The sequence below is a fragment of the Nyctibius grandis genome, chromosome 30 (genome assembly GCF_013368605.1).
Source record: "Nyctibius grandis isolate bNycGra1 chromosome 30, bNycGra1.pri, whole genome shotgun sequence".
NCBI classification, from domain to species: domain Eukaryota; kingdom Metazoa; phylum Chordata; class Aves; order Nyctibiiformes; family Nyctibiidae; genus Nyctibius; species Nyctibius grandis.
In genome coordinates, this window is record NC_090687.1 from 2,701,931 (window position 1) to 2,719,571 (window position 17,641).

Consider the following 17,641-nt stretch of genomic DNA (forward strand, 5'->3'; position numbering starts at 1 on the left):
AAGGAAACAGAATCCCTCTTTTTGAGGTATTTGAGATACCTTTCCTATTGCTGTTACTCTGTGGAGCTACTATTGCCTTTTCCCCACCTCTGTAGAGTATCATATCACACAGACTGCCTGATAATGTATCTTTGGCCAGCTTCTGGGAGATAAATGGAAAAGAATCTCCCTTAAACAGTGCTACTGGTTTTCTTACCAAAACAGTTTATTCCTTAAAATACCAAATTTTTGAAGCATGATGTTCTCTCCTCTTACTCGGCTGTCTCCGGCCAACTATAGGAACTCCAGAGCTGCTGAGGTACCAGCAGACACCTCTGTCAATTCTTGTGTGGCCCATTGGGTACATTTCAAGAGGCTAAGATCTACGATACAGAAAATAAAGGAGGAAGCACGGATGTTGTGTTGAGATTTGCTCTTGGCTTAGAAACCTGCATTTAGCCTAATGATGATGAAATACAGGAATTGAAGGAGGACAGGGACATCTGAGTTGAGACTCCTGTGTTATAAAAGTCTGTTTTGATGTGACTATAAATGTGTTTTAGTACCTGCTGATATTTCTTCTGGAAGTAACTCATAAAGATTTTGGCCTGTGAATACACAATCAAGTATCTGTAGAGATGTATCTTAACTGAATTTCAGTCTTTCAGAATCCTCTTTGTAAGTGTTGAATTACTGTTTGTGTCAAAACTAGATTTTCTTGGTGAAACAAACCTTTGAAACACCTTTAGTTTGTTTGGCAGTTCTGGTTAACTCTCTTCTCTTACACAGTATGAATAGTTCTTGTTTATCTGAAGAAAGCCACTTTTTCTGCTTGGCACTCATAGAAGCTCTCGAAGCAATTAGAATACATTGATCAATTGTGGCTAATTACCTATTAGAGCTTTGAGGTTTTTATTTGCAGAGGTTACACTCATCACAAAGGAAGCCTTCTGAGCTTTATTCTGGATTCGTAAGTTCAACAATGATGCTCAGTGCAGAAATTACTTTGATTCTTCCTATAGTATATTCCGTTGTCTCAGCACTCGGGCTTGTGCGGAATTTTGGAGACATTTTCTTTCTTTAGATATATATATAGTGCAAGCATATGGTTATTTTCTTTTTTTGTTCCCCTGGAAAAAGGTTAATTTCTAGTTAAATATATTAAAAGATTTTGTTCTCTATATAACCAGTCATTTGTAAAGAGCGTTTTCCCACAAAATTCTGTCTTTTGTATTTTAGTGATTGTGCAAAAACGTTTGTACATTTTTTTTAAGTAGTCTTGTTGCCTTGGAATACTTAAATTTGTCTTTGACCTCCGTGAAACGCTTGGAAGGGAATTTCAAATCTTATTACAAGTTGTAATAAAACACCTGGCTTCCTCTTAATGGGATTTTTTAAATTTTATTTCGAGCTTTACCGAATCTTTCATCCTGAAATAAAGGATGAAGTAAATTATAATTAATCCTGGGGATTTGAGTATTTTTCTTTGTGTTAGTTTACTGCTGAAGAGCAAGACACTCTAAATGCTTCATGGATCTGTTGCGGTAGGCTTTTGTGATAGCAATTAGCTTAAAGAGGTTGGAGAGTGGAGACTTTCAGCCCAAGATAGGCTTCCTCTGAATGCTGCTAGCCAGATTGTGATTTAATTCTCAAAACTGATTCTTGAAATATTACCTTTTTTTAAGCCATTCTTGTCACTGGCTTTAAAAGTGAGTATTTTTAAATTAGTATTTTTGTCAAACTGCCCAACCTGCAGATTGGTTTAGGTGAGGAGCTCTCACCTCAGCTGAGGTAATAGGATCACCAACATTCTTGCACTGAAACTGAATTCACTTTTTTTTTTTGGTAACGCCACTGGCTTTCTGCCCTGAAATGATTAATCTTTTCCTTGCTTCTCCATCTGTCCCTCTGGCATATCCATTCCAAGGACCGTGACGACTTTCTTCTGGAACACGTTTACTATAGGATGAAATGGTAATTAGTAGGACTGACTTTTTTTCAGTAAACAGACACAAGATGATGCCAACATAGTAAAGAGAGCCTGTCTTTCCCACTTCACAAATGAACATAGTTCCCAATGGACCTGTCTTTTACCCTTCTCTGAGAGCCTTAATCGCTTAGGTGGACCTTGCTTCGTGTTAGAGATTTGTGTTTCATACCAGAGGGAGATAAGAGTCCAAAGTGCGAAGTCCTCGGCGTGTGCCTGACTGGAAGGCTGCTCTTTTGTACTGGGAGTGCAAGCAAGGCAGCCGAGCAGAGTCACGGCAGCAGCACACGGGGACGGAGGAGGGATTGACTCCAGGTGGTTGATGCCAGATCATAGTAGCTCTGGAACTTGTGTGTGTGAAACTCATCTGGGAAGCGGTGGTGAAGCGGTGCAGATGGCAAAGCATAGGTCTCTGTCCATCATTGGGTTACCACTCTGTAAGGCAGAAATAAGCCTTTTGAGGGCAGTTCAGTCCTCTTTCACTGTTGCTTTCTAACTGTATTAAAAGCAGCTGAATTGTCAAATAGTCTGAATTTCTGATACTCCTCTGTTACTTAGAGCAGATCTACTCTTGCACTCATAGTACTTCGTATACTTTAATTGATAACTTCTGAACGTCTGAGACACCTGAATGCTCGATTTCCTTGTCTTGAGAGAAAGGTAAGAAAGGTCAGAAGGAAGAAAGTAAAAATTATTGAAGCCAAGCAAGGTGACACACTTTCTGGTAGCAAAAACATTTCAATGAATGGGAAGGGAGAAGGGGGCAAAATGCAGAGCTTGTTTAACCAAGTTGTGTGTTGAAAGCCCAGATTTGAAGTAGATGTAGTAATCTGATGACAAGAGATTTGAAGGCTTAGTCCAATAATGGAGTATTAAGTGGCTGGTTTTGGTGAGGCCCGTAAAAGAGAAAAGTAAAGGGTGCGTGGGACTGCATGGCTTGGTGGCAGCAAGTACAGAAGTAGTTCTGAATCATCCCTGTCCCGTAGTGACTTATGACAGCGATAGCTTGGAGGCAGGAGCAGTGTACCACTGGGTATACCCAGTCATTCTGTTCATGCCAAACCCAAAGGACACTTCTTGGATCTGTGGGTCATAGGGGGAACTGCAGAATTTCCATTTTGTGCCAGCTTGTGCTTTCAAAAAAAAAAAGGAAAGAGAAGAAAAGTGTCCCTAACATATCAGTGATGTAATAGGGGATTTTGGATGAACCATGTGAGATGATGAGTAGCGATGGCTGTAGAAGGGTTGGATTATTTATGCACGGTTGCTCTGTCAACCTAAGGCTATTGTTTATAACCCTAAAGTTACAGCTCAGGCATTCGGAAAACTGAATCATACTTTATAGGTGGGTTTTGAAAGGTAGAACTAGTTATTGTCTCCTCAGCATTTAGCATGTTATTTCACCCTGGGTCGTTGGTGATACAACAGGAAGAAGTAGGGGGAACGTCCTTGCAAATACAAGGGATTTAGATGAAGGCAGTAGTGAGTGACAGAGGTGTCTTACTAGAGCAATTTATCCTGTTGAACAGCAAGCTCTCGGGCATACGTCTCTTCAACACCGTTAGTTTGTGAAGATCTGGCCGTTTGTATAAAACAGATCATATCTAGAATGCCTCTACTTGCTCTCTCTTTCCTTAATTATGACGTGCATGTTCTGTTCTCTGAAATAATTTGAATTATTAATCTGAGGCTGACAGTTAAATTGATTTTAGGTCTTATACCATAGACTAAGTCCAGAATAATATAAGGATAGTGGCGGCTCACTAAAAGGCTGTCTTTGTGTCTTCCTCGTATAACTGTTTTGTCAGATACAGAGGTATGGGAGCAGTTTGGTGGGAAAAACAGCTCTGACCTTCCTATTTTTCCTGTTGCCAAAACAGGGCTGGGAGTAGCCTAACCAGCAGATTGGCTGTGTATCCTCACACTGCCGATGTGGAGGCTGTAGTTCTTCACGGCACCCCTCCCCAAGGGTCTGGTAAACCCTTTCCTATTGTGCTTTCAACTCCCTCCCATGCCCTCAGATAATCTTTCTGAGGTGCTGACAGGACAAAACTGGCAATAATAGTGGCTCACCGAGAGCCCCGGGTACACTGTCCGCTGCTGAACACAGCGGGGAATGGCAAAGGTCTTTGTGCCTTTTCATTGTGAAGATGTTAATCTGAGTGTCATAATCTATCTGTCCATCTCTCTACTCAGCAATCTTAGGAACTTAATTATATGTGAGACCTTTAACAAATGGGTCAAATTGACCAGTGATTTCCAGTGATTAGAGAAAAATTGATTTGAGGAAGCGGGAGAGGTGGGACACTGATTGTCACAGCACTGTTGCTTAAGCCCAGTTTCCTTAGGATACCTCGCTAACAACATAGCTGGTTTTGTGATCCTGCAATCAATGTCAGTCTGAAGAGACAACTTAATTGCTGCTGGATTGAGTGAATGAATGAAATTCTGTCTCGCAGTCCATTCCGTCTCTGATCTCATGCTGTTAGAAGAGCAATCACCTGAAGTTGCACTTAGCCATGCTCAGTCAGATAGAGTTCTGCAGTACAGAGGAGGATACCATAGTCTGATGCAGTTTTTGGTTCTGTTCTGCACCTCTGCTTTCCTGGACTTTGATACTTGTCTCTGGGTTTGGTTAATGGACTTGGCAGATTGGTCAAGGTCTTGGATAATTTTTGCTTCTTGGGATAACTTTTTCTTCTCATCTTTGTGTTTTCTGTAGACGAGCAGAAGGGAACTTCTAGTTCCCTTTCTATTATTAAGTTCTATTTTATAAAGAAATAAGCACATAAAAATGACAGTGATGTAAAGTCAGACAGAATACCTCTGATTATAGGCCTTATGGCTTTTGTGAATAAATTCCTGTTGATGAGTACAAGCACACACTATTTAGATAAAAGATTAATATAATCTTAAGAATTTTAGTGGTATTTGGTCACTTACATTTTTTCCTAATTTTTGGCTTGAAGCAATTCATCTTCAGCTCTTACCTGTTGATGTGTCTTTGCTAAATAGAAAATATTTGTATTATCACCTTTATATTCCCAAAATCAGTACTTTAGGATCACTCCAGTCCTTGCCTTAATAAGATAAGCAAATTAATAAGCTTAAATAGTAAGCTAAATAAATTAGGCTATTAGATTGCAATTAGACTGTCTGTTGTAGCCGTGCCTTTTAGTGCTTTGAATAGTTCTTGAGGTCTCTGAATCCTGTCATTTTTACGTATCGTTCATGAAGAACTAATGCAGCATGATCGTCATCGTTACAATAGCAGTCACATCAAGCCAAACGCATAAAGATGTTGATTTACACTTACCCAGTCGTCATCTTGTACCTCCTGGTGTCACAGTGAGAGCTCAGATGTGTTGTTCAAGCACTTTGCAGATTCACAGCTTTCGAAGTCCTGACTTCGACACAGCTTTTTGAAGGACTGTTTTCTAGTTAAAAATCTAATAGGTAGCGAATTGAATATTAACGATAACTATTTTTAGTTTACAGGATTGGATCATAATCAGATTACTTCAGCCAGGCTTATTTTCCACTGAACCCGTGCTGCTTTGGGTGCTTTGATTCTTGTATCAACCTTGCAGTATTTTTTCTGCTGTCAGCCTAGTCCACATCTGGTGATATTGTTTTGTTTTTAAATACTTGGCCAGAATAACCTTCTTCCATTTTTGTACAGAAGAGTCAGTGCTTCAAAACTTAATGAAAATCAGCTTTTAACTTAGAGATAAGTTCTTTTTCTGGACTAATCTGTCTGGACTAACTAATTTTTTAAAAAAATTATGGCATTAACTTTATGTAGGCAGTGGTGGTGCAAGATATAAAACAGGAGTGTTGTCAGAGGTAGGTGCTGCTCCTTGGCATGTGCCTGCAAATGAGGACATCTTTCTCTCTTGTAGGAAAACTGATAGTGAACTCGGTCTGTCCTGCCAGACCTTCTAATAAGTTTGGAAGCCCTGGTGTGAAAGGTGGGTGAGGGCAACAGAGGAGAGCAGGGTTGGTTGGGAGGCTCAGAGGAATATGCAGTAGTGAAGTAACTCTGACTACTTGAATGAGAATTCGCTGTAGTGGCAGAGGTGAAGGGACACTTAATAAAAACTTAGAGTCGGAGGAAAGGACGGGATTTATTTATGGCCAAGACGCTTGGTGTACAAAGAGGGAGTTGCTCCTTGATGCTGGACTAGAGGGAGAAGTACTGTGGTATATCAACAGTGATAAAGAAGGGAGGAAAAGAGCTTTAAAAATAGAAGAAATGGCATAGGATGAAGATCTGCTCTGGTCCTGAGGTGTCTTTTAAATTAGATTTGTGAACTTCTCATTTCTGTCATATCAACTCTGAGTTGCACCAACAGATGAGGTATATGGACTTGGTCCCAGACTTGATCTATGGTCTCTATGAGACTCCAGGAGCTGGAGGAAATTGAATTGCTGTTCTGCTCTGAAAATAACTAAAAGGCAAAACAAAGGGAAGTAACCTCCCACACCTGCTGCTCAAAACACGGCAGTGCGAGGTGTCTTGTGTAGTCAAGTCAGCTAAACAAAGGTTTTAAGTTTTTCCTTTTTCAGCTTGGAAGTTTGTACCTTCCTTGGCTTGTGAGAGTAGAGTGCAATGCCCTTATACCCTATCCACACTCAGTAAGATTCAAGTATCTTAGAGAGTTGCCATAGTGATAAAAAAGGGAACAGAATCTGCTTGTCTTTCTGCGATAGCAGAATTATTACATTAAATGCATCTTTTCCATTAAAGGAGAGTTAGCATTATCATATTTCTGAGAAGAACTGTTTTAGAGTAGAAATAATGTGTTTAAGCTGGTGTCCTGCATTAATCATGTCACATCTTCAGGCACGTCTAGCCTGGACTTGCGGTTCTGTGCTGGGGTGGTTTATAGCACTCCCGCATCTCCCCCATTGCAGTTGATGGAGCCGCTGTGTGGGAGACACCTCGCTTGTGAAAGTGCTTTACTCCATCAGCAGCCATTGCAGTTGTGACCACAAAGAACCGGGCAAGAAGCAAGAGTTACGCAAAATTGTAACACAGAAACACGAGTATAAAACATGAGTTGGCAGAGGATGAGGTGGGATGAAAGGAGCCACACCAGGACGGAGGAGTGCAGAGAACGTGGCCTGCAGAAAATGGTGGTTGCATCAGATGGAGAAGAAAGGAGATGAACTGACAGTTGGATGAACTGATAGAGAAGGCAACGGGGCAGGGAACATCCTTAAGCTTAGAACAAAGTGAGAGTGAACTGCAGCATAACCCAGGTTTTCAGAGAGAAGCTTTATGCTTTTGTTGTAGTGGAAATGCACCGGCTACCACGCTGATCTGTTGGAGCTTGGGTAGCCCTGTGATACCCATCCGTGCCCATTCAGTGCAGGTGGAAGAAGAACAACTCGCACTGGATTGCTTTTTGCTTTCGTTGCTTTCGGGAAAGTTAGTTTAACAAACTTTAAGCAAAATACAGGTATTTGTGATGCCCCACTGAGTCCCACGTCAAAATGACTGTTCTTACCAGGCTGCTAACTCCCATGTTCTTGCTGGTTTATCTTTTTTGATGATTTGTAATTACCTCGTAATCTTCCCCTGCACTAGCTAATTCAGGATCAGAGTTCTGTTTCAGAAATATAAAAACAAAGATCTTCTGAGTATCTGCCTTCCCCCACCTGCCCCCTCATTTCACATAGGAAGAAACCTGGGGGCAGAGGCAGGAGCCGCAGTATTCGAGCTTTCTGACTCCATTTACTTTGGAGCTGCTGGTTTCAGTTTGCAGAATGAATAAGCAGCGTAAAATCTTTACTACGTATAGGCTCAATCATCTGATTACATTTGCCCGTTGTTTTTTCGAGATTTCAATTAGCAGTGGTTTAGATAAAAGTTTTATGGAAGGTCACCTGATCTCAGCGTTCAGATAATTAACTGGGAAATGCCAGTTAATGCCTTGTGCACTCGGATGGCTTTTCAGTGTTTGATATACAGGGGATCTGCCCGATTCGTCCTTTTCTTCCCCCGTGTATTTGTTGCCCTCCCGACAGCGAGGAGCTGACAGCAGTTTGCTTTGCTGGAGTTGCTGCCTGGCTGCGTTTGCTGGAGGTGGTTGCTGCTGGAATAAATGCTGAGCTTCGCCTTGGGTTACCAGTAACAGCTCTGAAACGCTGCTGGTCTTAATGCAGTTTGGCAGCAGGTTGTTCTGCCACTAAACCTCCTTGTCGATCCTAGCCTGGGTGGAAAACTGTTATAAATAGATGAGTTCATTAGAGCAGTTCTTGCATTGTGTTGTGCACGTCTCCGAGCCTCTGGAAATCACAGTCCTGTCAATAAGCTTAGCTCCTTGGAGGCAAAACTCAGCTTAAAAAAAAAACCTGAAACTACAAATATCTGTGAGCTTTAATAAACTCATCTTATGTATGATCCCTCCGATTTTTGTCTCCACATTTACTTCAGGGATTGCCACATAAGAAAGATAGGTCTTTCCACTTTTTCAGATCTTAATTTTTTTTTTTTTGTAAAGATGGACTTCAAACTAAAAAAGTCTTTGGCAGTTTGTTTCAGTGGCAGTAATTTGCAAAAATGAAGTGTAGGTTAAAGGGCATGTCTAATGTTTTACAATGTTATCAAGCTATTGCTATATTTTTTTTTAAGCTGTAGACTGGTGTAACTCTTTAGCCTTAGGTTCCTTTCACTTATTGAAGCACAGCTTTAGACGTTGAAATACCATGTGGCAGAGGGCAAGTTTAAAATAATACAGGGTTTCGAAGGGAAGTGCCTCTGCCTCCAGCTTGATTTCGAAGAACAGCAAGGCACTTCTTAAAATTTCAGTTAAGTATCTATTACTTAGCGACCACCTAGAAAAGGGAAAATTATCCTCATCGTAATAAGCACTCAGTTAGGAAGACTTGAAAGGTTGCTTTGCTGTTGTACCGAGTTGTGATACATTTAGTAATAAGATCTGAAGTTCCTGAAAAGGAACTCTTCAAATTTGATAAACCACCCGTGTGGTACCTGTTAGGATTGCAGTTCCTTGGTGCTTTTGGGATGTTCTAGTAGTGTAGAGTTTTAACAAACTTAAAATGAAATTGTCTGTTCTTTATTTTTTGAGACCGCAATATTTTGTAATATTTTTCCTAAACATCTATTTTTAAACATTTTTCCTTTAATAAAAAAAAGTTAATCTTTCCTGATAATGAGACGAAGAACACCTCTCTGTTTCTTTTGGATCAAGAACTTAAATTTGTTGTAAAACTTGCTTAGCATTCTCACTGCCTCAAGAAAATCTCTCTTCTGCTTTTTGAAAATTCAGCTGTGTTTAGGATTCTACCAGAGGTTTATAACATGTCGCGCAAGCTCAGCACAGCCACGTTGGGCAGCTTCGTTGTCTGCACTGAGTCTTTTCTATCTCCTCACCGGTGGCTGAATGTGCTCCAGCCTTAAGCTGCAAGGTCTGAGAAGGACTTTGCTCGCGCTGTCTCCTGCAGGGTGGTGTGCCCTGAGTGGGGCCATGGAAATAGTAGAAATAAGTTCTTGTGTATGTAGCATTTCTCTGTCCCAGTTTGGGCTCATCACTGTGCTTTCACAGTGGTAGTGGTGGCTGTAGGGACTCGTGGGAAGCTGTAGCATCGCAGTGGTTGCTAAAATAGGCAATATATTATTCAATTTTTAAAAGACTCCAACTAACCTGTGAGCAAGTTCAAAGAGGGCTAGAAGGGCCAAGTCCTTCTGCAGACAAATGAAATTTGTAGTTTGGGATTTAAACCCAAGGGGAAACAACAGCCAAACAGCTGATGTTCCTATTTCTGGCCTCTGAAAGGTTTAAATAGTCGGTCATAAGCTGCTTTCTCAGAATCTCACTTTTAGTTTCAGAAATTTTTTTCACTGTTCATCTGATAGACCATCGTGGTATTAATGAATAGCTGTAGATATCAGATAATCCTTTCTCGTGCCTTGTCTGAAATAGGGGGTTAAGATGGGTGGGTAAGTTTATTAAATACTTCGCTATTAATTCTTTAGAGAAAAGCTGCCAAAATCCATGTTGTAATAGATAATAATTAAAAAACCTAATTTCTTTGAACATACAGTCCCACGAAACAAACACAGAAATGCAGAAGATAAAATTCTTGATATTTGTGCAATGTGATAGTAGCGAATACTACTTTAAAAGACTTTAAAAGCAGTCTTTATTACCAAGCTTTTAAGCAATAGGGGTTTTTTGATCTTATGCTATTTCAGTTACTCAGCTTTAGTCTGGAACACAGCACATACACGATAACCTCTTACACTGCCAAGTAACAGTTGTGTTGTGTTGTGTTTTTCTTTGTTTGTTTGTTTTTTGTTTTTTTATGTATGTATGTAGTGGGTCAGATTCTTCTGGAAAGATACAACATTTTGAACAGTGGAGAAAGGCCTGAATCTGGCAACTGGCCCCCCCCAGGATGCGGGTTAAGGAAACATTTCCTAACGTAAAGCTACTTCGAGTGCGGCTGGGCCAGCTCTCTGAAACCCAGGTGTACAAAGTACACTGACAAAGAGGACAAGGCACAGTCAAACTGTGTTTATTGGACTCTGCCCCAGTATAATTTACTGCTCTTAACCAGTGCTTCATAAACTGGTCTTTCAATCCGATTCCGTAAGCATGGAAAAGCAACCACTGAGCGATTCCTTATTACAAGGCTGTTACACTGATAAGCTGATGTGCGCGGTCCCTCTTCCAGCCACGGGAATAGCCCTCCTGAATCCCTGCTGGTAAAAAGACCAGGACAATGGAAAACCAGTGTGTCGTGTAAGGAAGGGCTGCAGAGGTCAAAGGAAGGGGAAAAGAGGATTTAATATTTCAAATAAAGACTCGCTCAGTGGTTGGATTTATATTTAAGACATTCTGACAGGTGATAAAGTCATCTAGAAATCCTCCCAGTACGGGGCAGGGGGGAGCACAAGCGTGATCTGTCAACTTTTATTTCCTCCTTATTTAGAGAGAGGAAGGAGGGTCCTAGTCTTAGTCATCCTCTTTGAAAGAAGTGGATTCCTGCTAAAATGTCTTTTTGGGACCTTTTGTCCAGTGTCACATTAACTGGCTCCAGTACTAGAGCTTTCACCACTTCACTTGGGAGACTGTTCTTTGGGTGGACAGTGTTCTCTTTACTCGTTCAGGGGAAGGCGTATTTCTGCTTTTGCTATTCCTAAGGAGTTTTGGGGGTGTAATTTATCAGGGATGTCAGCCTTGGATAGATGCCCTTTTGTTCAGGCACTTTTCCTCAAGCACCAAAACATAAGCAGATAAGCATTTACTAGATGCCTCTATATATTCCCCGCCCTTCCCCTCTTGTCTATGTACAAAGCCACCCCTTGTGCACAGAATGCACAGAGCGTTACAGGATTTGAGGTTGGTTTGGTTTTCAAAAGTTTTTGCACTGTTGGAAAAAGTAATTTCTGTCAGTGCAGACTGGGAAGGATAATCTTGTTTTCTCCTTTGCATTTGCACAATGATTTTGTAAGTTGAGTTGCCAGACTTCAGCCACACACAGCTGTGTAAATTTGTAAAATATGCTTTGAAAATTTAATTTAAATTTGATTAAAGTTGTGAAATTGAGAATTTAATATTAAGCAACTTAAAATGGAATTTGGTCTCTGTGAGTGCAAAGATGGATATTTGACATATGCTTTCTTTTTTTTAATATCCCTTTGGAATCAAGGAAATTGTAATAATTTCATTCATTCTTTTCCAGATGGGAATGACCAGTAACACTACTCCCTTTGGGCAGCCTTTCAGTCAAACTGGAGGGCAGCAGATGGGAGCTACAGGAGTGAATCCTCAGTTACCAAACAAGCCAGGCATGGCGAACAGTTTGTCTGCCTTTCCTGCCGACATCAAGAGTACTCCCGTCACCAGTGTGCCAAATATGGTGAGTTGTACCTGCCTGTTTGCCTTATCTGTTATGACTTGATAGTGCATTCTAAATTCTTGGGTGATAACAGCTTCTGCAACATTACTGGACTACTTCTCTGTGGTCATTTAAACATCAGAGTAGCCCTGTGGTTCCTCACTACCATTCTGCAGTGTGTGTAGAAAGTTTGTGTACGTTTTTATGCAGCAATTTCACTTTCTAAACAATCACAGTGTTTTAAGTATTGCATTACATCTTTTCATTTTGTCTGGTACATTTAGTTCCAAACCAGATGAAAATATCTTCTCTGTACGTGCTGTTTGTAGGTTTAAATTCTTAAATCAATTAGAACATGTTGGATACATCATCAGCTTCCCTGAAACTAAATAGTACCTTTCATATCCTTTGAATCTAATACGGTAAACACACCATGTGCTTCTCAGTTTATATCATGCATAACTCGCAGCTCACAAGCTTATGAGAATAGTTCTTATTAGGATACCTTGCCCAAGTTCGTAGTATTCTGTTTACTAGAGTTTTCTTTATAAAGTGAAATGAAATATTCCCATTTGTCTCAGTATGTCTGCGTATTAATCAAACTGCTTGTGTCGTTTCTATGGAAACTCCAGCTTGTTGCATTTTATATTATACATGATAGCAGTTACTATAGAAACTTGTAAAGCCTTCCATAAGATGCAAATTGCTTATTTTTTAATTTAACTAGAAAACGAGCTATTTTTTGGCACAAGCAATGCTTGTCCTTCCATCAGTGAGTTTGCTACCTGCCTATCACTAATAAGGCTATATATGAGAAGGAACAGGATGTGATAAACTTCCTCTTGTCTCCTGATTTTAGAGGACCAGTTTGTAATTTTCCTTTAGTTACACTGTGAAATCTTTGTTTAATATCATCTGTCATTTACTGCTTATGATTATGGAAAGGAGCTGGTGACTGGGTTTAAGACCACGTTCAGAATACCACTTGCACTCGTGCAGAATATTTGTGAGACTATTTTCTGCATGACTATTCTAATTTTGTTTTTAAAATACTTTCAGTTTGGACCGGGTGTAAAGCAAATGAATTATTGCCCTGATTCTGCAGAGAAGCTGCACATCTGCCCAAAGTGGGGTATTCATCTCAGGGACTGGCTGATTCTGAAGCCTGATTTTGTGCTCATTTAAATCTCAGGTTTTGGGAAGCCTAAATCTTAATGTACTCACTAGTATAGGATGTAATGCCTTTGTTTGCCATGAAGGCTTGTCTAGTGGTGGGGGAGGAAGTAAAAAAAAACAACAACTTTGTTTCCTTTCTCCTATCTTAGATAAGAGACGGAGGAAAGTAGGGGGACCTTACTTTCCCAGTACTGTCAATTGCAGTTTCTGTAAAACGCCAAAAATATGAGTTGTCTTCTGAGGGGACAACCAAACCCATCTTTCTTCGTTTCTCAGGTGTCAAAAGCTTCATATGTCCAATGTATCTTTTTCTCCCTCAAGCCAATACGGACAGTACTAGCCGTTTCAGCCGACAGACATCTGTACTCAGCCAAAAGGTCTCAACCCTGCTTGTGGACCACGTAGTGGTTAGAGTTTGATTGCGGTCCTGATGGGGGTGGAACTTTCATCTTTAAAAGCTGAAGTTTCCATCTAAACGTTTTTATTGCAAAACCAAGAAATTAAAAGGAAATGTCAGACTTGTTAAATTTTAACCTTTACTTGGCAGCAGTAGGTAGGGCAGTGTAATTGTTTGGTAATAGTACATACACGGCCATATGCTTATTCCTTCCACAGGATCCTTGCTTTATTCAGTGTACAGTATGAAGGGTGCCCTCTGAAAGAGCATATATTCAACATTTTGTTCTATTTTTGCTGCTCAGTGTGTAGCCGTGAGCCGTGTTGACTGTATGTAGTAATATATTTCACTCAGCCAGTCTTTTCCAAATGATCTTTTCTGTGGCACTCATCACTGGAGCAGGCTTACGCTTTGGATTAGTTAATTTTCACAGTGCCTCTCTGAGATAAAGATGTCTTGTCCCCGTTTTAAACATGAGGCAGAAAGCATGAAGAGAGTAAGACTGGAAGAATCTGCTGACTCTAAACTTGAGGTTTGTAGGCTCTGGCTTGCTAAAGCCTTCCTCATGTCATATGTTAAGACCTTATCTAAGGGTAAAGTGCCATTTGGTTAGATGTGTGCTCCCATAACTCCTGGAAGTGATCTCTCTGTCTCACATTGGGCAACTAAAATATGACCCAAATGGCACCTGTGAAGTGTTGCTTGTGACAGAGGCAGGTCCCCAGAGCAGAGCTGCAGTGTTTGAGCTGTTACGCCATGCTTCCTTGCTGCAATCCCGTGGCCATTCGCTGTGGCCCATGATGCTTCAGGACCCTAGAGATGGCGATTTGATTTGGTGCATTTGGCCGTGTGCGTGGTCTGCTGGAGACACGGTCTGTCCTGTTTCTTGGAGGAGGCAGGACTGAAGTGGAACAGGGCATAGCGTTATGTTACCATCTATCAAAGATGAACCTGTGGAGGATCAGTTCAGACTCCATCTACTACAGCAAATGAAAGACCAACTACATCTTTTTAAAAGGACCTCCAGGGTTTTTCTGTGAGATGACTGGAACCACGTATCTTGCTAATCCAGCCCTCTATACTATCCTTATCTTAAGGGGCCCTGAAAGTACTATTCCATGTGAGAGACAAACCCATGTGACTGAAAACATTGGTTATATGTGGCATGTCTGAGGCAGGAAACCAGGTTCCAGCATGACATTAAACACCTTGGTTGCCACTAAGAATATCTAAATAAGAGAAGAGGACGTGGAAAGGTGCTGCCATTGTCTTAAGACCCCTGGGTCCTGAAAAGCAGGACATTTCTTGAATACTCTTTTCGATCTTTTGCCTTTCTCTGTAAACTCATATGTATGCTGCAAAAGTAAACCAAAAGATGAGTATGTTCTTTAACCCCCATTATTCCAAGCATCATTATATGTGGCACCCCAGTCCCAAACACTAACCAGGAGTTTTCCCACTGCCAGGCATAACCCTCACACTGGCAGCCAGGATAATCCTCTGCTGCAGCAGTGAATTTTTTTTAATCCAAATTCAGGCTACTGCTCTCCTAAGAACAACTCTCTCTCTCTTCCCCCCCGCCTCCCAAATGAAGTGGTTCTCAGAAGCGTTAGGTCAGTGCATCCTCCAGCCCTTGTTCCAAGCATGACCTCACACTAGACCCCAAGAAGCACATTTGGTTTAATCTCTTTAATTAGGAAAGAAGTAACGAACCTTACGGTATTAAAATGATTAAAAGGTCAGCATTAAGGTATTAATTTTCAGTGCCAGCCAGATGGATTGATTTTTTTTGTTTGTTTTCTTAACTATGGATCTGAACAGCATATTAGCTATTGCTTTGTGTGACTGTTATAGAATACAACCAGTTTTCCTTACAGAACAGGCAGCTTGAAACCTTGAGTGCATGACTTGTTCCCAAAAGAAAGATGTTCCTTCCGAGGTTGTTGGAGGCTTTAGTGATGCGCTGTTGAGATTCAGTGTCACTTAAGTTGTTCGATGCAGGATTGGCAACGCTCCGCTGCGGTGAGATCATGCAAAATCTCTGGGCTGTGGAAGCGAGCCGTGCTCTGCACTTTGGCACTCAGCGCGGTGTGCAGCCTGTACAGGAGCCTCTTGTTTTCGGGGTACCCAGACTCCGGGATATGCTGTCAGCGAGGGGAACCCTGTTAGACTTATTCCATCAAGCGTGCTGAAGCTTTGCGGTGTCTGCAGTGCTGCGTGTTCCAGGCGTGGTGGTGGATGGTTTCTTCGTGGATGTACCAGTAAATCTAGTATTTCTACATGGGTTAGGAGTACGATGTGTGAAGCTTGGCTTCGGTTTCACAGTTATCCTTCTGACCAGCAGATGGAGTTGAGAGAGTATTACTTTTTGGAAGCGAAGGAAATCGTTTCTCCTCAGTTCTCTTGATTGGAGTGGCACATCTTCTTTTGCTTTTTTCCCCCGATCTCTTATTAAACTACACCTCAAGTTTTCTGTTGCGTTCTTCCTTGTTCCTCTCTTTTTATGTCCTTTGAATTTCTTTATTAACAGATTGTGATCAGAAGAGAGGAAAACAGAGACTGGGGGATGAGGATGTCTTAGGTGTATCTTGCTGTGGACCTCCTAGAGAGTGGAAGAAAGCTTTTAAACCAGGAGGCCAGGTTTAATTAGAACAAGTAGAACTGTAGCTATTTAAAATTAGACAACTCTTATTTTATTCTAGAGACTAGAAATAAAAGGCTTTATGAGAAATCTCTATCAATAGATCATTTGTCTCTTATCCACAGATTGGGATTTTAAATGTTGATCATTCCTCAGTCTGTGTTATCACCCAGTAAATTCTGTGTAAAGCTCTCTTAAAATTTTGTTCACTGAATTTCCTGTATGTGAGAGGTGGACACTGCAGATTTCTGTATCAAGCTTTGTTCCTTTTTGTTACTTTGAAACACTTCTTCATTATGTGCTTCATGTCATTTGCTGGTCCTTCAAATCAGAAAGCTTATAAAGACAAGAAGATAAAACTCCAAAAGTGTGTCCTTAAGAAAGATGCTGATCCAGCCTTGATACCCAGCAGAGTCGGCTGTATAATATTGAGGCATTTTCTGGTTTTAGAAGAAAACTCTTGACAACTAAAAGCCAAGTGCATTGAGGGCACTCTCTAGGACCAACTATTACAAGGGTGACCCTGAGTTCTCTATCAGGTTGTTTACCTCATGAAAGATCCCCAGTGCTACTAAAATCAGTGCCTGCTTTATAAGAAAAGGTAGATGGTGTTTGATCTTGACAGACATTGTTGGGCACCTTTGCATATAAACGCATCAAACCATAGAGGTTTCCTGGTCTTCTCAGTAGAGTAAAACCACCAGTGAATTTTGTGTCCGTCAAGATGAGATACTTGTGCATCTGTGCTGCCCAGAAGCACAGGAAGTTTTTGCTCTTCGGACTAGGGACAGGGCAGAACTATCTTCCTGTATGAATATATAGTTTCCATAATTTTGAACAGTATTAATAGCTGCTTTACATTGTAGGAGTGTTGTATTACTGTTTCTAGAAAACTGGTTAATGAAGCCACCTGTTGTAGCAGACTTTCAACCCCTGATCTGTTTGTTCTGTTTATGGTGGAGCTCAATGAGGCAGCAGGAGAAGCAAAACTATCTGTTTTTCCTCCTGCATCTGACCATTGAAGCATTTATTTTAATTGTAGGAGCAAAGTGTCTGAATTTCCTGCTTCATCAAGAAAATTGTTAGTCATTCAGGTGAAGCAACGTGAAGCCTCCGCTCACTCTGGAGTGGAGTGATTTCTGTAGCTGACGGAGGATTTACACACCTTTGGCACGGCTGCAGTGCACTGGCATATCTCCGCTTTCGAACGGGTCCTGTTCTTAAAAGAGAAACTAACAGGGAAGAGATCAACTTCCTCAAACAGTCAACAGTCTTGAAAGTCAGATAGATGGTGGAAAGATCATCCATTATAGTTCCAGATTTAGGACTTTACAAGGTTGAAATAGTGACCAATGTAACTCTCTAGAGCTTAGGCAATATTCTCAGTTCTTGTTTTGTGCCTACCTGCAGACACTCTCTTCTGGACCAAGACTTCTAACTACTTCTAACATTCTTCTAACTACTGATATTTCAGGATTCTGCTTTTTTTTTACTCAATCTTCAAGAAGTCCTTTTGGGTCAGTGTGTCTGTGCTAATACAGCTGTAGTCATATCTGTTAACTGGTAGGGTAGTAACAAAAGGAGAACT

General features: G+C 40.9%; 1 protein-coding gene across 5 annotated transcripts in view; it reads left to right on the forward strand.

Annotated features, from left to right (window-relative positions):
• CREBBP (CREB binding protein) overlaps positions 1-17,641 on the forward strand; it is an 89,432-nt gene that overhangs the window by 23,118 nt on the left and 48,673 nt on the right. For all 5 annotated transcript variants that reach the window (XM_068420054.1, XM_068420058.1, XM_068420055.1 and 2 more), the window contains one exon: positions 11,684-11,860. In XM_068420054.1, coding sequence (XP_068276155.1) covers positions 11,684-11,860 — 177 coding nt within the window. The remainder of the gene's footprint in view (positions 1-11,683; positions 11,861-17,641) is intronic.